General features: G+C 39.7%; 1 protein-coding gene across 8 annotated transcripts; it reads right to left on the bottom strand.

Annotated features, from left to right (window-relative positions):
- Nucleotides 1-24: 24 nt before the first annotated feature.
- On the bottom strand, nucleotides 25-13122 carry LOC121984957 (lysine-specific histone demethylase 1 homolog 3-like). 8 transcript variants are annotated; one of them, XM_042538155.1, is made up of 11 exons: nucleotides 10289-13122; nucleotides 9781-9922; nucleotides 6961-9462; nucleotides 6782-6875; nucleotides 5300-5760; nucleotides 4477-5190; nucleotides 4091-4165; nucleotides 3435-3802; nucleotides 1256-1471; nucleotides 1093-1163; nucleotides 25-488 (listed from the first exon to the last, which is right to left on the bottom strand). In XM_042538155.1, exons 1-8 carry the CDS (start codon nucleotides 12700-12702, stop codon nucleotides 3737-3739), a joined length of 6468 nt encoding a protein of 2155 aa, XP_042394089.1. In that variant the 5' UTR covers nucleotides 12703-13122; the 3' UTR covers nucleotides 25-488; nucleotides 1093-1163; nucleotides 1256-1471; nucleotides 3435-3736. The 8 variants fall into 8 exon arrangements, with proteins under 8 accessions (XP_042394089.1, XP_042394086.1, XP_042394085.1 ...); XM_042538152.1 differs by having other exon boundaries at nucleotides 736-1143; XM_042538151.1 differs by having other exon boundaries at nucleotides 25-867; nucleotides 965-1143.
- Nucleotides 13123-26174: the final 13052 nt, after the last annotated feature.

Here is a 26174-nt window from a genome sequence, read left to right as displayed (position 1 = left end):
TTTCAATATCTTATAGCATAATAATAAATTCAAAGTAAATTATATAAATTCCAACAAAAATAAAAACATTGTAAGGTATCATACAAAATATGCATATTTTATAATGAATTGTTTGCTAGATGCAACAAAATTTAGACTTAAGAAAATTAGTGTTTAGTTTACGATACAATGCCCCCGATAACAAGAATTCAAATCTCACCAAGACATTACTATGATGAGTTTAAAAAACTTATACGGTTAAACTATCCATTTGTGATTTTCTATTTATCTTGATGACCGATCCAGACAAGTCCCCTCTAGGATTAACCCGATCAAGCTGGATATCAGTATTAAAAAAAATAATGTTTGGTTAGAACGACAAATAATATCATCAATTACACAATTGTGCTTCCAAAATGAATAAATTCTGCAGCATTCCTGGTCGACAATCACAGTTTGGCATTCTCATTTATAGTACAAACAGCTTGTCCCCAAAGATTTGATTTGACCTGCAACAACAAAAAAAAAAGTTTCAATATTAATAAGTTTCCACAGCAGATAAACTTTACTGACAAATCGATAAGTTGATGTTTGGCTAAAGAAAATTGATAGAATCTTCAGAGTTACTAGATGCAGATCAAGATCTTTAGCAATGCAAAGGGCATAAGAACTTAGTTAATGGAATTAGTATCTTTCATCATCATATCAAATACACCAGGAAAAGTGTTCATCCTTTTCTTTGTTATGGATTCGAACCTTCTCTGGCGATTTTCCTAGTTCTATATAAAGCCGAAAAACTTGCGAGGCTTTGTTTGATATGGTTGACTCTCCTTCTTTGACCTTTTCAAGAAATCATTTGATATTGCTCGATTTTCACCGACCTTTTCCCTGCACTTAAAGGATATGCTATTCATTCATATAAGACACTTTTGAATCATGTAAGTCTGTCACGAGCAACACTAAAATCAACAGATAAATCTCTAACCCTGCTGTTTCTTGAATCCGTTTCTGATAAACTAGCCTTAACAAAAAGATCATTTGACAGCTTCTTTCTTGCATCCAATTAATCTGTTTGCATTGTTCTAATCTTGAAAATTTATAGAAAGATGATACCTTCGGAAGCTCACACAAAGCGGTGGCCTCTGGTTCTGAAGTTGCATTTGCCTACAGTATAGCAGTAAAACCTGAATTTAGGACATTCCATCATGGCGAAGAAGTACTAACAAGCATAATCAAAAATTGAATTAATGGACTTGAAGAAAAACTAGCGTGAAACCTTTGCGGCTTTCAGGGCAGCAACTCGTGCAGCTTCTACATCAGCAAAGTAGCAGCTTATTCTTCGGATACAGCTTAAATATTCTTTGCAGGCAACCCTCATTGGCTTTAGATGGCAAATGACTTCCCGATGAAGGAACTTGCATTTTGCATCCATTTTTCTGATGTATTAGTAGTGGCTTCTCATCTTTAGATCTTACTTTGAATGGTTCTGATCCTGTTGCATGCTTTAGTAACTTCAAATCATTATAACCAGAATGAGTTTTAGAAAAGTAAAAACTGGAGGCAAAATAGAGGTAGAACATCATTTTGCATTCTTTACAAACCAAAGCTCTTCGGTTCATATGAATCAAAAGCAATGCTTCTAACTTGAAATTATTGCTATTTTATCAATAATTTTTTTAAAAAAAATTCAAATAAGACCACATGTGCACAAGGTAGTTCTAGAAGGAAGATCATGGACATTCCTCACATAACTCAGAATATCATATTTTAAAAAAATGAAATTACATTGTGTGTCACATAGATGCCTTACAATTCACAACTATAAAAAAGATAGTTTTGAATGATAGGCAGTATCATGTCACATGCAACCTAGATGGAAATTATAATTGACAAACCTGGATCTTCTAGTAACAATCAAACAGTGCAGTTCAAATTTGTAGTTTATGAACTTGGATGTTTAACTTTAGTTCCTAAAAAAAAGGAAAAGACGGATGTAACTATGAAATAGTCTACATGAAGCTCTTTCTTCATTCACCCAAGCACACAATGCGAGTCTAACACTGATATATGTGCATGCAACAGCTAGTTAGACTGCGTAAAGGAGTTGAATTAAAAAATGCTTACAACAAAAGAACTTGAACTAGAAGCTGAACACAGTAGCAAGCAATGCCACTTACTCTATGGAGAAGGTAAAAAAATCATTCTTGTAACTATATAATTTCTCATGATCAGTTGTCAAAATGTAAATGAGACAGAAAGTTCAAGTATAAATATGACAATAATTCGTTTAAACAAATAAGTCAGTCAACTGAAAAATTCAACTCCAAAAAACATCGATAACAAAGGTTTCCAGGAGAAGGGAGATTATGATGAAGCAAACCAAAGACTTCAATTACAAATGTGTCAAAGAAATCTCTAAATAACTTGGGGCAACCAAAGTAATGAAACTGAAAAAAGTATATGACAGATTGAGAATCTAATCCCAAAGCCACTATGATATTGGAAGATGTATGTATTGATAATCAAGAACTTTTAGAAGATGAATTTGGTACTCGATTATGAAAGTAAATTAGAAACATCCATCGTCAGAAAGCCAAACTTTTATAAGTTAAACAGAAAACAATTCATGACAAGCAATATATTGCGAGGATTCTGTTTTTCTTTTACGGAAGAAAATGAAATTGGACCTAATCATGGTACTGAACTATGATTTACCCTTGAGGATTTATTCATTAATAGACTGTTGAATATAATTTAGAAGACTAATTCAAGCTCTACCATCAACTATCCAACTGCATGAATAAAAACTCAATTAGCAATCATGCAAAACCTGAATAACAATCAAAATATCATCTAACTATGATAGCAAGCCAGATGCTATAGAAAGTTAGCAACTATAGAGCATAGTTGGATAACTTCATGCAGTGTAGGATGCTAGTTACTGACATGCCACACAGATAATAAGATGAATCATTTAATGGGAATTGATTAATCCGTCATTAGCAATTTACATCATGAGCAAGTGCATGGAGCCATAAGAGCTAATGCAACTGACAAGTATTTATCACAACCTAACAAACAGAAAATGAGGTTGTACAACAAGTACACATGTCATTTAAGGAAACAATAACAGAAGTTGAGAATACTGTCATGAAAATAAAGTGTTATTTTTCTCATGAAAAGGTTACAAAGGGTATCAGCAATATGAATTCCATAACTATACAGCAAGAAGAAAGCAAAGGCAAATGTCTGCACTCATCTAAGAATCCTTGATTAAAAGAATAAGGAAGCTCTGTGACTTGAAACTGTAATTTGTCAAATGGGACAATGCAGTAAAGACTACTTCATCATGTAGACATAATACCACAAAATATTTGTCAGAACTCAGTTTCCTATTATCCTGCACAAAATTCCATTGAATATCCATGCCCTCAAACATTGTGACCATCTATCACCTTCGCATTTCCTCCTGAGTAGCCAAACTTGGAAGGAGAAATTGCATTAGAGTCCTCAGGGATAAACCTTAAGGTGCATTCATAGAGCAGCTGGTGGCCGATAAATCCAATCAAGATATCTTCATTTAGCTTGGCATACACATCAAAAGGCATTCGGCAGAGCTGGTCCAGAATGATGTTGCCAACACTCCAACACTTCCAGATTCCATCCACACAGCAATCTAATCTGCAAGTGTTAGACTTGTATCATTCAGACAATAGCACTTCGAGTATGTCCGAATTCCATGGCATTCCTGGCAACATCACAATTTCACGCCCTGTTGCATAGTCAAGTGTCTTTCAATCAACTTGTCCACAAAAGATCTAATCTGCAACAACAAAAATCAGTAGATAGTCAAGATATGACAGCAGTAATAAAATTTGAAAAAAATTACTCTGGTGATGAAACTTTATTGATAAATTAGCCATTAACATCAATGATGTGAAACACAGAAGTACACAAAATACAACAAATCAAAAAGATAAGATGTGATTAGCTAAAGAAGATTGATCAAAACTTCCAAAGTTGTTAGAAGTATGTCAAAATCTTTAGCATTTTACAAAGATTTTTTGCATGAATAAGTGGATACAGTTACTATATGAAAAGTTGAACTGACCTTGTTCTTCCGTCTAAAATCAAGAAAGTCATACACAGCCATATTTTTTTCTCTTTCTGTACATTGTTCCATTACCTGGCAAAGTCAAAGTAAAGGAATATAAAAATAAAAATTCTAGAAACTGAATTTCAAAAATTTATAAAAGCTAGTTGATATATCAAATTATCAAGATAAGCTAAAATGGGAATAATATCCTATCATAAAACATGTCCGGATCCAATATCTAAATCATGATAAACAAAAAATACTGAAGAAAAAATGCCTGGACAGACAATCAAAATAATTGAGAAGATAAAGAAAACTCTTCATCCGTCTCCATATAAAATATGCACGCTAAAACAAGCTATTGTACTGTGAATGACTTAAAAGTAACCATAAGGATTTGCCTTGGTTGCAGCTTTCTTCATTATGGATTTGTATCCTTCTCTGTCAATCTTCCTAGTTCTGTATAAAGGCATCAGTAGGGAAGCCACAAAGTCCACAACTCCCTGTTTAATATGGTGGACTCCTCTTACTTGATTTTCAAACAGCGATTTGTTTTCTTCGAATTGTATGGCAGCAACTTCGTCACTGTGACACTGGTTTTGTACATCTGGTAACACTTCCTTGTTGGATTCTTCCTCATCTCTCATATGAATACTGGAGTAAAAATCAGCATCTGCATCCATTGCCTGTGACTGCCATCTCTCTATGGCAACAGAATCCTTGACACCACCACTACCAGCCCTATCTGTATCAACCCATGCTCTAGTCATTCTGCTATCTATTGCTACACTTTCTCCAGAATGTTCCCTTGCATTTGATGCATATGCTAATTCATTTGAATAGCTAGAGTGAGTATGGTTATCACCAGATAATTTTGAATTGTCCATGTTACCACATGCAACACTAAAATCAACAGACCAATCTCTAACCCTGCAGTTTCTTGAATCTATTTCTGAGGCACAATCTTGCCTAATAAAATTGCCATCAGATTGCCTCCTTCTGACATCCAATTCATCAATTTGTAGACAGTGTTCACGCCTTGCAAATTTATGGAAAGATGGTATCTTTGGAAGTTCACGCACTGTAGTGACCTCTGCTTCTGAAGTTGCATATGCCTAACACAAACAATGAAAATTTGAATTTAGCACATTCCATCATTGCAAAGTACTAACACGTGTAAATAAAAATTGGATTATTGGATGTAATGAAAATTTAGATGTAAACCTTTGCAGCTTTCAGAGCAGCAGCTCGTGCAGATTCTATGGCAGCAAAAGTCGCAGCTTCTTCTTCAGAAATAACTAAACTATTCTTTGCAGCTGCCATTCTCTGGAAATGCAATGATTTGACATCAGATTTTAAGCTCATTGATGATTCTAACTTTGTGGCTGCAACCTCAGTCTTTCTATTGTTTGCTTTAGATGGCGAATGACTTCCAGAAGATGAACGAACTTGCAAATTGCATCTAGTTTCTGATGTCTCAGTAGATGCACGCAGATGGGATTTTCCATCCTTAGATCTTACTTTGGAAAGTTCCAATCCTGTTGCTTGCCTTAGCAACTTCAGACCATTAACAGCCTTTTCCTTGCGGAAAACTTCTACCCACATCTTGACAAGCTGGCTTGCAACAGAACGAATATCACGACTAGTATGCACACAAACCTTCTCCTTAATGGTTCTTCCAATTCCTATAAAAGGAATAAGAAAAGCTAACATTTTAATTTAACAATGCTTAATTAGAGATTAGTGTTGACTGGACATAAATGCAGTCAAATATCAAAAATAGATTCATGTTAAAATGGAGTACTAAAATATATTTTTATCAATATCCCCTTCTTTAAATAATTAACCCAAGATACAGAAAAGTCTTACAGGGATTTCATCTCCATCCACCTTAACTCATGTCAGTATCACTCAGCTATCATAAAATAAATAGTAAGCCTCACATAATAGTTCAAGCAATAGAGAGTATCTCCTACCAATGTTAAAAACTAAATATCAAAGGAAAGAGAAGCAAAATATACACTTCTATAAATTGGTCATATATATTACCACCATGAAATGCTAGAGGGGCAGAACAAGTTGAACCAATTATGTAATGTCGAGGGCAACTCATTTGACCTAGACATGGGCCTAACATAACCCATAAGCAATTTAAATTTTTTTACATTGCATTTTATAAATTACCCATTCTTTTCCCTAAAATATTTTTTAAAAATAAAAAATAAAAACTATCAAATAAGTTATAATTTTTCCTAAACACTTGATAAAATGTTGGCATAACTTTTTAGATTTAATATCATTATTTTAATAAATAATTGTATTTTGTAATATCTTATTACTAAATTCATGGCCCATAAGCTGGCACAGATCATCCTGGGCCCAAGCTGAGCCTAGGGTAATGTCATCAAGGGTTAGGTCACAAACTTGACATGGTTCAAACATGCCCTTGCTTGGCCATGACACAGGTTATTGACAGTTTGACATCCCTATGAAATTCTATATCAAATATGTTATACAGTAATTATATATTGGAACATACAATAACCAAGAATTACCATGATAGAAAGATGCATAACTAATGCAAACAGATAAAGCTTCAAGTTGTACCAATGTAAATGAAGTGACAGTTCAATCTAAAAGAAAGAGGAATTATAACCTGGAGGACGCAGTTATGAAAAACAAAAAATCATTTGAAAAACAGAATACCTGATAGACGAACAGCAACTAAATCAGTTGATACAAGCACAAGCAAGCGGACACAATGTCGCAAGAGTTGAGTCGAATTTTTCCCTAAAGAATCCTGTTTTCATGAAGAGGTAGGGGAAATGTTTGTTTAGATATTAATCAAGAAGTTTGCTCATAAAGACTTGACTAGGAAATCTTACAAGGATCCAAGTGTTCAGTGTGCCAAGTCCTTCTCTAGTCCCAGTGAAAGATTTTAGAGATTCAACAGGAAGACGCAATAGTTCTTTAGCCAGATGAAGTCGTCCAGATGTAGTCTTTGCACTAAAGAACAAGTCCTGTAATACAGAATCCTTGGTGGGCAATGACTGCTTCCCATCTGAAGAGCTTTTGGATAATGCACCCAGTTTGTATGCATCAAGTTGCTTTGATAAGTCCTTTACTTCATTTCGTTGACTGTCAGACTGTTTTTGTATAGCTTCCATCCACTCTACCTCTGCTAGGTGATCCTTACCAGTGGTCAAGATGTCCATAATGCGTACTGCTTCTCGAAGACCACTCATCATAGCACCACCAACAGTATCAGGGTGTTCTTTACAGGTTGCTTCACCTGCAAAAAATAAACAGTTTGCAACTGGTCTTCCCAAAGTATCATAATCCTCACCAGAAGCTCCAATAGCAACATAAGAATAAGCGCCCCTACTAAATGGATCCATGCCCCAATTGGTCACAACAGATGCAACTGGATCTGGTACAGCTGCTTCACTAAAAAGCTTACGAAGAACCAGCAATGCATGGCCGACATGATCAGAGTTGTCAAAAGTTTGTCCATTCTTAGCTGACTTTCCAACAACGAGTGCTATAAGAACAGGTGCACCAACTGTCTTCTTTACATTCCAAAACATAAAACATTGCCCCCTTTGATTAGTTTCTTCTGCAGTAGCTCCAAAGTAGTCGACATTATCATCCCAAAAAACTGTAGGGAACTCCAATATGACTTTATTCAGCACACCAAAGCCAAGCCTTCGTATAGATGCCTGCTTCCAATCTGGTAACTTAGGAGAGAATTTTATAGTCTCTGCCTTTAGGCAACCAAGTGGCACAGTGATCAAGACTGCATCCCCTACAAATTCCTTTCCACTTGAGGTAATTACTTTAACCTGTTTTTCATCTTGAAGGGCCCCACCTGTTTCATTAATGTCGTAGATAATCTCAGTAACATTTTGGTTCAGTTGAATATCAAGTCCCATGCCTAGATTTTCTACAACTGTGCTGTATCCCCCTTTAATCATACAGTGGGGACCACCAAATCCTCCATAAACATCATCTTGATTCCAATGCGGGAGAGATACATCTGTGAGTGGTGCAGCACATCCATATTCCAAATGTGCAAAGTGCCAATTCATCACTCTTCGTTCCAAGGGACTCAAAACATTAGTTTTAAGTTCATTGTCAACACAATCTGTTGATCTACAAGATGAAGAATTTACAGCTACTTTTATAGGATTATTTACTAAATTTGGTTTATCAAACTCTGTGACTATATCAGATGTTGCCTTGGACATACGTCGGTACCTAATAGCATATTCCAGTCCATCCTCAAGAGACATGTTCATTGCACTCTCACCATGTTGTGCCACAAGAAGTTCCATGTCATCAAGAAGACTATTATATTCAGTTTCCAATGCCTCATCTAAATCACTTGGAACTTTATCCCCCGTGACTATATCGTAGAGTGGGCAGTCACTATTTAAAACAGTCAACTCAAGACCCAACTGGCTACATACCAAGGATGATGGATCTGGCCTTCTTTCAGTAGCAACATCAGCCTCTACACCAGTGATGATACTGGCACCAAGATCAACAGGAACTGAAAGTGAGGAGCGATCTGTGTATATACGACCCCCAAGTCTATCTCGAGCCTCAAGCACAGTCACACAAAAGCCCTGGCGGTGTAAATGGCGTGCTGCAGTTATGCCAGAAGGACCTGCTCCGACAATAATTATCTTCTTCTGAACATTTGGATCAGATTTAGTATGATTATCTGCACCTAAAGGTTGTACAGATGCCAAATGAACATTAGCATGCCCACTCTCCATTTCTTTGATACTATCTGTATCAGAGAAAGCCAGTGCATGCTTTGAGGAAACATCAACTATTGGTCCACAATCAATGGTGTCAATTTGTTGACAAGCTATCGGAGCTTTACAAGTTTCTGCATTGTCTTCTTGATGAGCATCACTCTGTCTAGTCCCTTCATCATGTGAAGTAAAATTGTCAACTGCATTCGTTAAGTTGGATTCTGAGTCCCAGCACCCTAGGTTCCCTATCATAGAAGTTGTGAAACATTCAGCATCACATGCAGTAACTGCTGGCACCACATCTTGCTCTATCTTAGTCTGCCCATTCACCTGAACATTAAGAGAGTGCTCCAATCTGCCACAAGATGGCAGGAGACTCTCACCTTCATCATTTCCTGCAACCAATTTCATGTTTTGCTGAACTTCAGTGAGATTGTTATTCAACATCGCTGTAGTATGCTCTAGAAGATTAGCCTGAAAAAAGTTGCGAGTAATTTTGTCCAAACCAGCTGCATTCACCATGTGATCTCCCTTATCTTGAAGCCTTTGCGGATCTCTGTGATAAGATAGACTACCAAGTTTCACAATGCCTTGCTCTGAAGCAACTCCTGCATTAATGTAACCCTGCAAGAAAATTATTAGCAGCTGAATTTCTAAGCTCATCGTGCTGGAGGTATCGCATCAATCGAGAAAAGAAACACATATAGACAAAAGTAGAAGTAATCTTAAAAGATGTCCAGAATAAGGGAGAAAACTACTAACCAGGAAGGTAAAGAAAGTTCAGTACATACAAAGATATCTCAAGGCACATGGACACTGAATAAATATGATTTAATTGCACGTATTGAAAGATGATGTGATAGCTATCAAAATTAAGATTTAGAGGATTCATAAGTCTTATATTAATTCAAAAAAGAAAATCCTTTCTATGAAGTAACTTACATTACGATCAAGAAACATGTAGATTTCACGAATGAGGGTTTGACGTGGTGGTTCATCCTTTGAAGGAACATCAGTTATGCCGCAGCTCGTACGAGGGAGTATGTGCTTGACATCTTTACTCCAACATCCTAAAATGAAGTTCCTGCCATTCAAGGTAAAAAAGTATATGTACAGTCAATTAACAGAGTAATCAACACAAAGGCTAAGCACACCTTGAAAAGATCACGAATCATCTTTCAATTTTATACTACCAAATAGAAGTAATTAACATTTAGTAAGGATGTAAGGGGAAACAAAAACATAGTAAAACACATTAGCTATTACAAAATGGAAAATGCAAAAATGCCTTGATTAAAAGAAATATTTTTAGGGATGCAGAAAAACAGAAGATGAACAGAAGAACAAAAGATATGCTGGTGCAGAAAAGCTAAAAGCGCAAAATAGCAGATAGTTCCTTGTCAAGAGAAAAATAAAATTACTTCCTACAGGTTCACAGAAGGTAGTTTACCTGCAATCCAAATATTCTTGAAGACCACCTCTTCGCTTAAAGACATCCCTGAACTTAATCTTCTCAATATGATTAACAGCATGAGGTTTTAGGCCAGCAGCTACTGCTACCGAATCAGAATTAGTAGCATCCACTGAAAAACATGATTTAGCTTTTGGTCTAGAAGATTGGTTTTCATCAGCTGTAGATATACTTGTGTAGAAACCTTGCTCATGCATAAGGATTTCCCAATCGACGTCTCCCTCACATGCCATGTCACCAAGCCTGTGCATTTTTGCATAGGAAATTGTAGATTGGTTATTTTCTAGTAGTTCATTTTGATGGGTTTCTCTCTGATCGAGTCTAGCATCAAAATTAACTGCATCAGGATCCTTATTGGTTGTGGGTACTTTATTGGTGACGGAAGAAGGTTCTTTGGGAGCATTGTGTAAGATAGGATTTACCAATGAGACTCCCTCACTAAAAGCTTGATGTATAACATTATCAGGTTCAAGATCGTCTGCAACTGGCATCCTAGCAGGTAAACATTGTGAACTACAGGATGTTGCATTATGATAAGCTGAATGATTTGGATGGGCAATTGAACTATGAGTTTCTTCGGCATTCACACCCGCATGAGAGAAACACGAACAAGACAAATGCTCATTATGGTCTCCACCAATCCTGCAAGTTTTATGGAACTCTAACTGAAGCTCTTGACATTGGCCCCTCAGTGAAACTTGAGGACACAAAAGTTCATTATGGCCTTCAGAGTTTATCACATTTGTTATTTCAATTTGAGATGGTGTCTTATCATCATGATAGAAGGATCTTCCAAGTATTCTGCCAGAATTTGATTTTGGCATTTCATCCCTGGTTAAATTCCCAGTACAAGGGTGGAAATATCTTTCATTCAGTAAGGGCTTCATAAATTCTTTCTTTGGTTTTCTAAGAGAAGAAATTCCTTCAGGAGCTTTAGGAATGCCTTTATCAGGGGAAGTGTTGGGTCCCTCGACTTTTTCAGACAACTTATTGTTTGAAAGAAATTCAGTTGTGTACTGGCATTGTACAGCCATAACCCCATTGCAACCCTCGGATGAAACATCAACAGAATTTGATAGACATACAGGGTGTTTGACATTAGCCTCTTTTGTTGCGATCTTTTCATTTACCTGGTCAGGTAGCTTCTCGTAGAAGGTTTGGTAAGGAGTTTGTACCTGTAGGATGGAAGGAGCGGAATCATCTAAAGGTTCCTCAAAACGTCCATCTGAACCACCATAACAATCAAAATGTGCACTTCCCTCAATAGCCAATACTGAAACAAAAGATGCTTCCTGAGTCAGGCAGCAAAGTGGTTGTTTGAGAGCACTAGCTGAGTCAAGAACATCAGATGCCATTGGAATAGGTACCATATCTTCCTCAAGCAAAGATGAGCCAGTCATTGTTTTTCTCAAGGAAGCAGGTTGTTCTATAACTGACATTCCAGCATCAGAGTTCCTGCACAAATGCTCCTTTGACAAGTTATCGATCTTCAAGTCTGGAAGAGTACAGTATTCAGACTTTCGACGATTCCTTCTCTTGATAACTTTTTCTTTGGATCCATCTGAAGTTAAGGATAAACGACTCTTTCTCTTGAAAACTTTTTCTCTGGATCCATCTGAAGTCAAGGATAAACGACTCTTTCTCTTGATAACTTTTCCGTGGGATCCATCTGAAGATAAACTATGTTTCATAGAAGGAGAACTCAGAAGTACATCAGTAGAAACCATGTCCATTTTGAACTTCATCTCCACGTCAGTGCATGAGGTTCCCCCTGTTCCTTTCGCCTTCTTGGCTGGATGAACACTCTTGACAAAGGTGGACAGTGAATCTCCCATTCTCCCATCTGAAAAATTGTTGTCATGCACCGGGGGCACTCCTTTGGCCTCATCTTTGCCAGTTAAAGCACGCTGATATCCTCTGCGCCCGTGACTTCCTGAAGTTCCTGGTTGCCCACGGCGACTGAAAATATCCTCCATCTTGTCCAAATTTGCACTATCCAATGAAAGGGAATCCTTGGATCCTTCAGACACAAGGCCACCAGTAGCACCTTTGCCTTTCTTCGGAGCCTTCAGCTTCTTCCTAAAGCTGGCCAATGTATCGTCCATCCCACCCATATGTATCTGCTCATCACATCTAGGGTTTTCGGCTCCAACTCTAACTGAAGGTGGCTTCCTTTTTTTCGCAACCTTAATCTTTTTGAGATTGAACAGGGAACCAATCGGCCGCTCATCCTCATCAAACTCGCCGACCTCCGCCTCATCCGACGGCAAAGACTTCCTCTTGCGCCCTTTCCTCTCCATCTTAGAACTCGCGGACCTCGGCTCCGATAGCCGCGGCTCTACCTTGCCACAACCACCAGGTGAAACATCATCAGGCGTATTCTCACCTTCCATCAACGCTCTTCCAAACACAGCCCTTGCCTCATCAAAATCACGACTTTTCCCCAACCGTTTTCTGAAGCCGAAACCGCCGATCGCTCAGGCGCCCATCGGAAGCCAAGAGATCACACCCCGTACAAAAGGAAACGTGGAGTTCGAGGCGACGGCGACTAAATTCCTGGTTGTCAGACAGCGAAAGGGGCCGCAGCGTCCCGTTGCAAGGAAGCGGCGGGGAGGGACGGAAGCCCGACCTGAAGATTCCGGCGATCCAGAGAGGCCGAGCAGGGAGGGAGGGAGGCGATGGAGGGCGGTGGCGGCGACGGCGAGGAGGCGAAAGGGTGGTATTGTTGGCGAAGAGGGGAAGCGGAAGTGGGCGGGCTTGAGCTCTTACAAGGCAAAATGATACCCTTTTTGTGGAAGCTGTTTTGCCTTCGCCCTTCTAAGGCTTGGGCTTGAGTATTCCTTTTATTATTATTATTACTTTTTTTTTCCTTTTTTTATCTATTCAATTAAAAAATATATGAGATTTATCAACTCTTTGGAATATTCTAACAAAATTCCTAATTTTTTTCCTAATCGAGAAGAAATTTAAGGATGGAGCATCATTTTAATTAGTAACAAATTATTTTAATTTTAAAAAATCGCAACTATAAAAAAATTATATAATCTTACTTGTTTCGAATTGAATGGTAATATAATAGATGAATAAAATTTTCACCTTAAAATTTTTAAAATAAATAATTTTTTTTTGTCAGGAAGAAGCGTTCCTTAAAGTTAAAAATAAAATAAACCATAAAAAATATATATATATACATGGTGCATTCACTCCTGTCCTTAAGAGTTCTTGTTTTGTCCAAAGCGGGGAAGAAGCACTACTAAAGGGGCGAATGATAATGGCGCGGTCACATCTTCTCGATCTTTTTTTTTTTTTTTGTCTAAAAGGCCTTTAGAAAGCCCTCAAGTTTTTTCTTCGTTGTTCACTCACTCTCTTTAGAGTCGTTTAAGACCCGGAAAGACAAGAGGGAAGGTTTCTTTATCACAGAAACGGAGATCGCAGGGGAGATAAAGGTTTAGCTATATATATATATATATATATATATATATATATTATGGTTTATTTTATTTTAAATTTTAAGGAACGTTTCTTCCAGAAAAGAAAAATTATTTATTTTTCGGAATCTGAGTCAGACAGAGGTCGGATGAGCTATTACTAGTGCTGACAGAGGGGTGAAAGGGACACAGTTCTCGTATGCGCCCACAAGAATGTACCCCCACGTGGCGCTGACGAACGACGATGACTAAGTCGGTGGTACCTGATCTCTGCGCACACTCGGACAAGCACACGGGACGTTAGAGGTCAGAAACCAGGAAAAAAGTCTCCGGAACAGACCCTCCGACGCTCAAGCCAAGTACTTTTCCCCCAGAAAAATAGTATACGAAGGAAAAAGAAAAGTAGAAGACAAGTGTGAATGTGCAAGAGAGTGTACCTGCGCAAGGGAGAGAACCTCCCTTTTTATATGACAGTGCGTACCTCTGGAGGCTGACCGATGTCAGAGAATGTCGGGTGGCAAGACCTGTCGGGTGATAGAGGACACATGGCATCCTCCTATAGATTGAAAGAAGGTTTCATTCGCAGATGACCACAGACCGTTGAAATATTCCCTGACATTCGACAATCACTTTCTGACAAGCAGTTACGATCCCCTACCCCTATTGTCGTGTAGCACCTTCTGTCCCGATCGGGTATGAATAGGGCAGCTCAGGATGATCTGTCGGGTATAATACCTGGCCTAAACCTTGAGGGATTGGGAGTTATGGTGAGATCATCCAAGAGTCGATCGAGAGTTGGTTGATTGAGAGTTAACTTACTGAGAGAATCATGCCTGGATATAACCGATCTGTGAGAACCTGACCAGTCGGGTTCGGGTAAGATATTACCCCGGCTGCCTCCTGTAGGATCGTTAGATTCGATAGAGGGGGGGTGAATATCGATTCGAAAAACAAGAGTATAAATACGCAGCGGAAAAGTAAAATAGACACAATGGTTTTACTTCGTTCGGAGCCTGTGACGACTCCTACTCGAAGGCCCGTACTCCGTGAGTACTTTCGTTGGGCAATCACTATCAATTCGAATATTACAAAGTTAAGTATAAGAATTGACAGATAAAGAAAATACCGACAATAGAATTAAAACAAAATCAGCACTGAGTCGGAGAGCTTTTCGTGGCGTCGCAAGAGCACAGAGCAGCAGATCTTGGATTCTGAGTTCTTATTGAAGCTCCACCCTTGCCCCTTCTTTTATATGAAGCTCAAGGCGCCCCGGATCCCTTCCAGGCGCCCTGGTGGGATGTGGCAGGTCCAACCAGTGAGCTCCACGTGACGACGCGCAATCGGGATAAAACTTGCCTCCCGGGCGCCCGGATCCCTTCCGGGCGCCCGGACCTCCGGGCGCCTGGACCCCTCTTCTCCAGAAAGTCCTTCTCCTGCAAGAAAAGGTTAGTCCGAGGCAAATGTACCCTGCAGCAAAGATTGTTAGCACAGTTTTATAGATAAGCAAAGTATGATTTTTAAAATGATTTTTAAAAGAGTTTTTAAAAGAATTTTTAAAATGTTTTTAAAAAAATTTTAAAAGAATTTTTAAAGTTTTTTAAAAGAGTTTTTAAAATAATTTTTAAAATGTTTTAAAAAAAAATTTAAAAGAATTTTTAAAGTTTTTAAAATAATTTTTAAATGAGTTTTTAAAATAATTTTTAAAATAGTATTTTAAAGAATTTAAAAATAGTTTTTAAAGAATTTTTAAAATAGTTTTTAAAGAATTTTTAAAATAGTTTTTAAAGAATTTTTAAAAGAGTTTTTAAAGAATTTTTAAAAATGTTTTTAAAGAATTTTTTAAAAGAGTTTTTAAAGAATTTTTAAAATAGTTTTTAAATAATTTTTAAAATAGTTTTTAAAGAATTTTAAAATAGTTTTTAAAGAATTTTTAAAATAGTTTTTAAAGAATATTTAAAATAGTTTTTAAGGAATTTTTCAAATAATTTTTAAAGAAATTTAAAAATAGTTTTTAAAGAATTTTTAAAATAGTTTTTAAAGAATTTAAAAAATAGTTTTAAAAGAATTTTTTAAAGAATTTTTAAAATTGTTTTTAAAGAATTTTTTAAAAGAGTTTTTAAAGAATTTTTAAAATAGTTTTTAAATAATTTTTAAAATAGATTTTAAAGAATTTTTTAAAATAGTTTTTAAAGAATTTTTAAAATAGTTTTTTTTTTTAAAGAATTTTTAAAAATAGTTTCTAAAGAATTTTTAAAATAGTTTTTAAAGAATTTTTAAAATAGATTTTAAAGAATATTTAAAATATTTTTTTTTTAAAGAATTTTTAAAATAGTTTTTAAAGAATTTTTAAAATAGTTTTTTAAAGAATCCTATGGTTTTTAATAAAGAATTTTATAATTTTTAGGTTAAAATAAAATTTTTAAGTTAATTAAGTTTAAAATAAATTTTTAAGTTAAAAAAAAATTAAGTTTAATTTTTAAAATAAATTTTTAAGTTTGAAAAAAATTTAATTTTAATTTAAATTTAATTTAATTTTAATTAATTTAAATTTAATTTGAAATTTTAATTTTAATTTGAAATTCAAAATTTAATTTTAATTAATTTTAATTTAGTTTAAAAATTAATTTAATCCTTATTCATCTCACCCGATCTAGATTATCAATCAAGGTATCCTATAATTTTGTGAGAGGAATTAGATTTTATTACAGAGTTTGGTTTAACTTGTGTTAGATTCAGATTTAGCTTTGGTCTCCACAAATAGGCATTCTTCGGATAAACTTCTAAGCTTGGTGAGTCACATGGACATCATTAGTAGTAACCAACCTTTCGAGGCTTTCCGAATAGTCCTATCCACGGAGCTTAGTACTAAATTTTGGTCTAACTGGTTAGGATTCATTTAAGGGTAGCTTCGGTCAGTTCCACTTGGCCAAATGCACCAGATCGAAACCATATCTTTCTAGACATGCGATGCCCAAGTTTCACTAACGTACTATCATCCAAAAACTTCACCAGTACCATGATTCAAGTTAAACTTGGTCTCTTTTTAACTAATCCTAATTACCTTAACGGGTAGGTTGGTTGGAGTTACCCTTTTCGGGTAGGTTGGTTAGGGTTACCCTGTCGGGTAGGTTAGTTTTGGAGGTGCCAGCTATTCTGGAACCTCCCCCTGAATTATTGGCCATTAATTTAGTTTTTAGTTCTGGGTTTATTATAGTTAAGTTTTGGTTAAAATCTAATGTTTAATTTGTAATTTAGATTCAAGTTTTTAATTTTGAATTAATTAAATTAGTCAAATTATCTTTCTTTAAGAGAATGTAGTTAATATTTAAATTTTCTTTCAATTTCACTTTTATTAGGTTAATTGAATTATCTTTCTTTTAATAGCTTATTTTTAAAGTTTAAGTTTTTATTCATTTTTAACTTTGAATTAATTAAATTGTTTGAATTATGTTTCCTTAAAGGCTTATCTTTTAACCTTTTATTATTTGTTAATTTTGAATTTTTTGGATTAAATATGTTATTTTTAACATTTAATTTTAATTTTGTTAAATTTAGTTTTGATTTTATCAAAGTGTTTGATTTTATTCTTATATTTTCTTTATTTTTTAAGTTGATATAATTAGTGGAATTTATTAGATTCTTCTTATCGTTAAAACTTAATTTTTTATTAATTAAATTATCTTGGGTTTGGATAGGATTTTCTAGATTAATATTGTCTAGATTATTAAATAACTTATTAATTTTATCTAGATCAATATTGACCTTGTCATCTCTATCATTTGAGTTTTCAGATTTGTTTAGGTTTAAGTTTGAATTTTTTAAATTAATTGGATTTGTTTTATCAGATAATATCCTAGGGGTATTTTTGTAATTATTGTCAACTACATTATTTTCACATATATTTTCAGAAATAACCAGATCAATGCTCATATTTTTTAAACTACTATTTGCAGGGGTATTTTGGTAAATATCACTAACCTTGAGCGTAACCCCTAATTCAGCAGGCTTTTCCGTTGGATCTGACTCGAGTCCGGATTCGACTTTAACTTGATCTTCTAGCTCCATTGGCGTCTCGTGAAGCTTGATCAACTGGGTCCACAGCTCATATGCATTCTTGTATTTTTCTAGTCTGCATATGATATTGTTAGGTAAAATATTACAAATAATTTTACTTACGTTTTTATTCAGTTCCGAGTTTTGAGAAGGTTTTTTCAATATTAGCATATAATCGATATCTACGCTTCCTAAGAAGCATTCCATTCTTCGCCTCCAGTAGTTGAAATCTTCATCGTACGGTGGTGGTTCATTGGGGTTCCATCCTTCTTGAAAAGACATTGTTCTTGCACACAATGAAACAAAGACAAAATCCCAAGACTTGGTCTTGGATTAGCAGTGCTGGAAAAAATAATATTTCACTAATTTTTTTTTTAAAAAAATAATAAAATATTATTAAAATATTAATAAAAAATATTATCTCAAATTTTTGAAAATGTAATATTTTGTCGATACTAAATAATAGTGAAAAAATGATGATGTATTTTTCAAAAATAGTTTTGGAGGGAAAAAACGAAAGGCGTAAGGTTTTATTTTAAAAACGAACGATATATAATTTTTCTTTAAAAAGACCCCCTCTTTGTCTGATTGGTGGTTGCACCAAATCAGAGCGATACCTGCTCTGATACCACTTGTAGGACCGTTAGATTCGATAGAGGGGGGGTGAATATCAATTCGAAAAACAAGAGTATAAATACGCAGCGGAAAAGTAAAATAGACACAATGGTTTTACTTCGTTCGGAGCCTGTGACGACTCCTACTCGAAGGCCCGTACTCCGTGAGTACTTTCGTTGGGCAATCACTATCAATTCGAATATTACAAAGTTAAGTACAAGAATTGACAGATAAAGAAAATACCGACAATAGAATTAAAACAAAATCAGCACTGAGTCGAAGAGCTTTTCGTGGCGTCGCAAGAGCACAGAGCAGCAGATCTTGGATTCTGAGTTCTTATTGAAACTCCACCCTTGCCCCTTCTTTCATATGAAGCTCAGGGCGCCCCGGATCCCTTCCAGGCGCCCTGGTGGGACGTGACAGGTCCAACCAGTGAGCTCCACGTGGCGACGCGCAATCGGGATAAAACTTGCCTCCCGGGCGCTCGGATCCCTTCCGGGCGCCCGGACCTCCGGGCGCCCGGACCCCTCTTCTCCAGAAAGTCCTTCTCCTGCAAGAAAAGGTTTGTCCGAGGCAAATGTACCCTGCAGCAAAGATTGTTAGCACAGTTTTATAGATAAGCAAAGTATGACTTAGATTCCGTCCTTTCGAGACCGGAATCTAGTCACGATCTCGACTTAGATATCCGAAATGGATCTAAGCCGGATCGACGCCTAATGTTCCCTTTCCGGGAACGCGTCCTCGCAGTCACTCCCCTCCAGTGACTTACCTTACTTACCTGCCAGACGTCCGGTCAGCCCTTCGACCGTCTAGACTTCTCGCCAGCTATCCGGTCAGCCCGTCGACCTAGCTGGACTTCTCGCCAAGCGTCCGGTCAGCCCGTCGACCCGCTTGGACTTCTCGCCAGCTATCCGGTCAGCCCGTCGACCTAGCTGGACTTCTCGCCAAGCGTCCGGTCAGCCCGTCGACCCGCTTGGACTTCTTGCCAGCTATCCGGTCAGCCCGTCGACCTAGCTGGACTTCTCGCCAAGCGTCCGGTCAGCCCGTCGACCCGCTTGGACTTCTTGCCAGCTATCCGGTCAGCCCGTCGACCTAGCTGGACTTCGTGCCAGACATCCGGTCAGCCCGTCGACCTGTCTGGACTTTTCCTGCACACTTGATCAAAGTGTCAGACAACAACAAAACTAACTTAACCTATTTGTCATTCATCAAAACCTGGGTTAAATCGTTAGTGCTAACCGCACCAACACCTCCCATGTCTTAGACCCAGATGTCTCAAATCTGGAATCTTAGTCTATGAGAACTCGACCGGGAACCATGCTGTTGACATCATCACACGGTCTTACTTCATCTCTGTTGACCGTCACGTCCCCTTGACTTCTGATCGCTACATCCCCTTGACTTCTGAATGACACGTCTCCTTGATTTCTGACTGTCACGCCCCCTTGACTTCTAACTATCACGTCCCCTTGACTTCTGACTGTCATGACCTTGTCGGCCCCCCTCATTATGCACCGTATCACAAACCTCCCCCCAGGTCTAGTCGAAGGAGGGGCAGGTCTGACTAACTGGATTTAGGCTCTAGTCTACTTATTCCACCTTGACGTCCTTAAATGTTGTTTCTTTTCCTAAATCCTCGGATGTGTAACCTAGTTAGTTACCCAACTAACCTCGAGGGAAGGGCCTCATCAATCCTTCAAAGCCGACTCTTCACACCTTCCTCTTTAAAAGGGGTCGACTCCCCTGACACCGTTGTGCTTTTCTTGCTGACCTCTCCTGACCATGAAATCTATCTCTGAGTCTGATGAGGTGTCATCCCTATGCCAACAACTAGCACATCTGACTCAGTTGCTTGTCCAAAAGGACACTGCTTTAACCAAGATGGCGTAGGACAGGGATCTTCAGTCTTCTCTTCGCCAAGACATTGAGGAGCTTTGGATAGCCGCTAAATCGCGGGGCCGGGCTGAAGCATCGTTGAAGCAGAAAGCTTATGCAGACTTGGAGAGTCAAGCACAATTCCTGATCTATTTGAAAGAGAAACATGCATCTTCCATAACTCTTCTTCAAGAAGAAAACCATCTCAAAGATGAAACCATTGCTCAGCATCGTCGCATTATTCAATTCACCAAGGTAGAGCTGGTTCAGGCACGATCTTACTCGGAGCAGGCAGGTCATGTGGAACACCTTTGCTCGAAGTGTCGATCGGCCACTGGTACTGAAAGGGAACTCTGATTACTTAGATGTAAAAATGAGATTTCTAGGGTGTCCCCTATACTTCATTAAATAAATACAAAATTGGTCGGGCTTCAGTTTTTGTTTCTTTTTCTTTCTTTTTTTTTCTTTATTCCTTGTCACTTCTTTGTTGGCTGATAACCTGCCCGGGAATAAGAGTGTAAAAGGTTGACCCGTGAGTTATTAAGCGTGGTAGTGTGCTTGTTTATAGCTTGTGCTAAAGCGCGAGGGCGAGAGTCTGAAATCTTATAACTCGTGCTGGGGCGAGAGTCTGGAGTCTCGACTGAGAGGTTGTTGGTCGTGAGAGCAAGCTCACTTATAACTCACATTGGGACGGGAGTCTGGAGGTGTGAGAGCATGCTCACCATAACTCGCACTGAGGCGAGAGTCTGGAGTCCCGACTGAGAGGTCGTTGGTTGTAAGAGCAAGCTCACTTATAACTCGCGCTGGGACAAGAGTCTGGAGGCGTGAGAGCATGCTCACTTATAACTCGCGCTAGGGCGAGAGTTTGGAATCCCGATTGAGAGGTCGTTGGTCGGGAGAGCAAGCTCACTTATAACTCGCGCTGAGACGAGAGTCTAGAATTCTGACTGAGAGGTCGTTGGTCGTGAGAGCAAGCTCACTTATAACTCGCGCTAGGGCGAGAGTCTGAAATTCTGACTGAGAAGTCGTTGGTCGTGAGAGTAAGTTCACTTATAACTCGCGCTGGGGCGAGAGTCTGGAGGTGTGAGAGCATGCTCACTTATAACTCACGCTGGGGCGAGAGTCTGGAGTCCCGACCGAGAGGTCATTGGTCGTGAGAGTAAGTTCACTTATAACTCACGTTAGGGCGAGAGTCTGGAGACGTGAGAGCGCATGCTCACTTATAACTTGCGCTGGGGTGAGAGTCTGGAATCCTGACCGAGAGGTCGTTGGTCGTGAGAGCAAGCTCACTTATAACTCGCGCTGGGGTGAGAGTTTGGAATCCTGACCGAGAGGCCATTGGTCGTGAGAGCAAGCTCACTTATAACTCGCGCTGGGGTGAGAGTCTGGAAGCATGAGAGCATGCTCACTTATAACTCGTGCTGGAGCGAGAGTCTGGAATTCCAACCGAAAGGTCGTTGGTCATGAGAGCAAGCTCACTTATAACTCGCTTTGGGGCGAGAGTCTAGAATTCCAACCGAGAGGTCGTTAGTTGTAAGAACAAGTTCACTTATAACTCGCGCTGAGGCAAGAGTCTGGATTCCCGACTTAGAGGTGGTTGGTCGTGAGAGCAAGCTTACTTATAACTCGCACTGGGGCGAGAGTCTGGAGGCGTGAAAGCATGCTCACTTATAACTCACGCTGAGGCGAGAGTCTGAAATTATGACCGAGAGGTGATCTGGAGGCTTGACCGGGAAGCAATCTGGAGGCCTGAGTAGGACTTGATCTGGAGGACTAATCAGGAAGCAACCGGGAGGCTTAACCAGGAATTGATGATCTGGAGGCCTGACCAGGACTTCATATGAAGGTCTGCCCATAAAGTGCTTCGGACGAGCAACATTCGTGGTTTGAAGGGATCGTGCTCGAGGACTTAGCTTAATGCTCCTACGACCACAAAGTTCAATACATAAGGTTTTAGTCAACTTTAAACCTTACTCTGATTTCAAGGAGTGAAGGTGCTGAATTTGGATCGACACTTCCCGCCGACTTCTTCTTCGTTTCCCAATGTCACCGCATGGAATTTTCAGTCTCCGAGACATGGTATTCACAAGGTAGGGTGTTCCTGTTCGTATATCCCCCTTCATGATTTTTCTATCACTTCCATCATAAATGTCATTTCCTAGGGAGATGACATGTGTTCCACAAACTCAACCCGTTATAATGTATAATGCACGCTTTTTGCAAGCGTCTCCAAATCGCTTCCGCCTCTCGATCTGATGGTTGATATGTGCTATGCTGTTTCAGTTGTCTGACTCGCTTCCTGATGCTTTCTAAGGGTTTTGATTTAAAACCCCTAAAGGTTGTCTGTCGTCGTTTCCTATCGCTTTACCTTCCTTTGACCTTTCTTTTCCTTCTTGCTTTGGCTTGCTCGCCTTCTTCGTGCTCCTCCCTTGTCCTCTGTAAGTATTCTTCCTTTTCCATCTTCCACTCCTTCTTTCGATCCTATAATGGCCGACGAGATGGAAGTGCCCTGGTATGTGTACATCCGTTACGACTTAGATAGGAGTGACCTTAGGGTGATTCAATCGAGTTTACAACTTTCTTAAGCCTACAAGCTCCGTCCTCCGGGGCTTGATGACCATTCTTCCTCCCCTCCTATCGATTTTGTGACCTTTTTTAAGGAACAACTCCTTGGCGGTCTTCGCTTTCCTATCCATCCGTTATTTTCCTCTTTGAGCAGGTACTTCGGCGTTTCACTATCCCAATTCGCCCCCAAAGCCTTCTGCGTCATGTATAGAATAGTGATCCTTTGTCGCCTATATCAAATCCCCTTGACCCCGTAACTTTTTCACAATTTTTACACCCTCAAATGTTCGGAGCGGGGTGTTTTTATGGTGCAGTCCCAGGTCGGGTATAAGTTTTTTGAAGGGATGTCTTCTTCCAACAAGAGTTGGAAGTCTAGATTCTTCTATGTCCAATTGCCCAAGTCAGCATCCTGGCCTGTGGAGTGACGCTACACTCTTCCCACTCCCTTTGAGCTACGCGACCACCAACACCAACCATTCTGCCACACGACTTCCGAAAAGTTGGAGGGCATGCAACTTCGGTTCTCCTTGCTGCTGTGAGAGAGCACGCTACACACTTTTGGGCTCAGCCCCATCCGGATGTCTTTGGGTGCTCCTTTTGATAAGACTAAATGTCCTCGCTTCCAGTCTTCGCTAACTGAGGTTTTTTTTTTTGTTTTACAGAAGCTGCCATGTTTCGTGCTTACGCCCTAGACTCCTCTAAATTGCCCAACGATGTTCTGAAGAAGCTGGACCAAGAGATTTTGGCGGGGCAGGAAATTCCTCAAGCCCATTAGGTCGGCGCCTCAGCAGAGGCTTCCTCGCAACAATCTGGGGACCCTAAGGGCCAGGGAACTGAATCCCTCCCTATCGAGGTTGCCGCCAGTGAGAGGGCTCCATCTCCGACCCCCAAAAAAGCGCTTGCGCCTCCAACGCAAGAGGAAACGAGTTATCCCATCAGTCCAAGCTTCACCGTCGAGGCCTCCCCTCTCACAGGCCTCCTCCAAGGCTAAAACCCCCACCTGGGTGGCCTCTTCTCCGTCGATAGAGGTTGCGACCTCTTCTCCTGTCTGTCTATGTCCCGGAGCAGACCAACCCCCGAGCAGGAGACTAGCCCGGGGACTCCTTGACCCCCTCTCTTCTGCGTTCTGCTCCAACTTTAGCACCTGCTTCTTCATCCCGCCCCAAGGAGCGCCCCAAGAACAAGTATGTCTTCACCTCCTCCTTCCAACTACCGTCTCTGCAAGTGCTAGGCCCCATTCCTTCTGCCAACGTGTCTCCCCTCTATGGTCAGGTGAAATTTCATAAGGCCCTCACCGAGTCATAGAAAACTACTGTCAACCAAAATTTAGAAGTCTCACCACTAGAGTTAGGCGATCTGTTCTCCAATCGGCTAGTATCAGTGAGTTTCCTCTTTCTTTTCCATACCCTTGGGATCATGCTAATGCTAATCTTCCCCTGCTTTTGACAGACCCGCGCCCTGAGACTTAGCATATCACAATACGTGGCTGGTTTGCAACGAGAAAACGAGTCTCTGAGGGCTTGCCTTCGGGAGCTGAAATCTCCCACGACCACCAGCCGCATTTTTGATTTAGCTGCCCTCGACAACCCGATGCAGTCCTATCTTTAGACTGCCAAGGAGCAGATCCAAGTCGCCAGGGGCATGACTCAGGCGGAATCAGAGAGGGTACAATCCTTGCAGACAACCCTGAAGACGAGCGAGTTCAAGCTCAAATCTGAAGGGCTGAGGCGCGCCCAAATTTTGGCCGATCTGGAGGAGAAGGAAGCTGAGATGACTACCGTATCTCTACGACTGTGTGAGTTGCAAAAGGCCCATACCGCTCTAGAGAAGGATTTGGCAACCGTGAAGACAGATCTGGCTGCCCAATGCCAATCAGGAAGCCACCCTTCAAAAGTAGTGGGAGACATGCACGACTACCCTGAAGTCCCTCCAGGCAGACCTCTCCAAGGGCAAGATGAGGCTGCCACCGCACATCAGGAGTTGGCCCTAATCCGAGCTGATACAGACAAGGCCAAAAACGAGCTGAAGGATTATCAGGTCGGTGAGGTTGCTCGTCTGGAAGCTTATAAGGCTACCTACCTTGCTTCCAAAGAATTTGGAGTGAAAATAGGCAGTCTCATCAATCGGATGGTCTGCTACGGTGGTGTAGGGGCCCTGCTGCAGGTTTGTGAGAAAGGTTACCTCCGATCATCCCCTCCTGACAATTTCTTGGACAGGAGTGACCTTCTCTGAGAGCTTCTCGACGACGCCTTTCCTTCTTTTGATGATTAACCTGTGCTTATCTTGTACCCTTCTCTTCCATGAATGTACACTTGGATTTCGGAAATTATTGAAGGCATATGTCTGGGTGGATCAACCTGGTGTCATATATTGTTTACTTAGTACGTGTTGGAGCAATCTAGGTGCCCTAGGTTTTGATGTTTGGGCAAAAGTTTAAGTTAGGTTTATTGTTGTATTTGATATGCATTGTGAGTGTGCAGGATACAAGTACAACAAGAAAAGTCCAAGTGTGATCTTGGCAAAGGAGGAAAGTCCAAGAATGAGTCTTGGCGGTGTAAGTCCAAGCATGTAGTCTTGGCAACGTAAGTCCAAGTGTGACTTGGCAATGGATGAAGCCCCGGAGGTGAGGAGCCTCTTGGCAAAGGAAACCCCGACAATATGGACAAGGCCGAAGGAAGCTCCAGAAGGCAAGACGTGAAGGATGGGGAGACATCCGAGGGACGCGAGGCTGATGGAGGAGGCTAGAAGGCTAGGTCTAGGTTGGTCGGGCGAGAACGAGTGCTGAGTGAATGTACTCGAGGCAAAATCCTAAAATTAGGGGTTACTGTAGCGTTACTGTACCAGTCGACTGATGCACTGTAGCAGAGAGTCGTTGAGATAGCCGTTGGCACCAGTCGACTGGTGCATTGACCAGTCGACTGGTAACGGGCAAATCAGGTTCTGATTTGTTCCAAGCTCTATAAGAAGGAGCTTGGTATGACCGGCCAAGGTGACGAAATTAGACTTGGTTAAAGCCTAATTAGTAGTCACCAAAGTGCTCAAGAGATCTTTGTGTGCCAAGAGGTCTTGGTTGGAGTTGTGGTGAGGTTTCTCCACCCACAAGGAGGTTGAGCTAGCCGGAGTTTGCCGGGGACTAATCCACCGACGGATTGAGGGATCGTCCACCTTACGGACACGCCGTGGAGTAGGAGCAAGTTATCTCCGAACCACGTACACGCCTTGTGTTAGGGTTTGTGTTTGGTTTGTTGTCTTCTTCCTTCTTGTTTTAGGTTAACTTTCATATTTGTTAGTTTTCTTTTGTATTCCGCTGTGCACTAACATTATAGGAA

This window comes from Zingiber officinale, chromosome 5B (genome assembly GCF_018446385.1).
Source record: "Zingiber officinale cultivar Zhangliang chromosome 5B, Zo_v1.1, whole genome shotgun sequence".
Taxonomy (NCBI): domain Eukaryota; kingdom Viridiplantae; phylum Streptophyta; class Magnoliopsida; order Zingiberales; family Zingiberaceae; genus Zingiber; species Zingiber officinale.
This window is presented reverse-complemented; position numbering and strand designations above follow the sequence as displayed.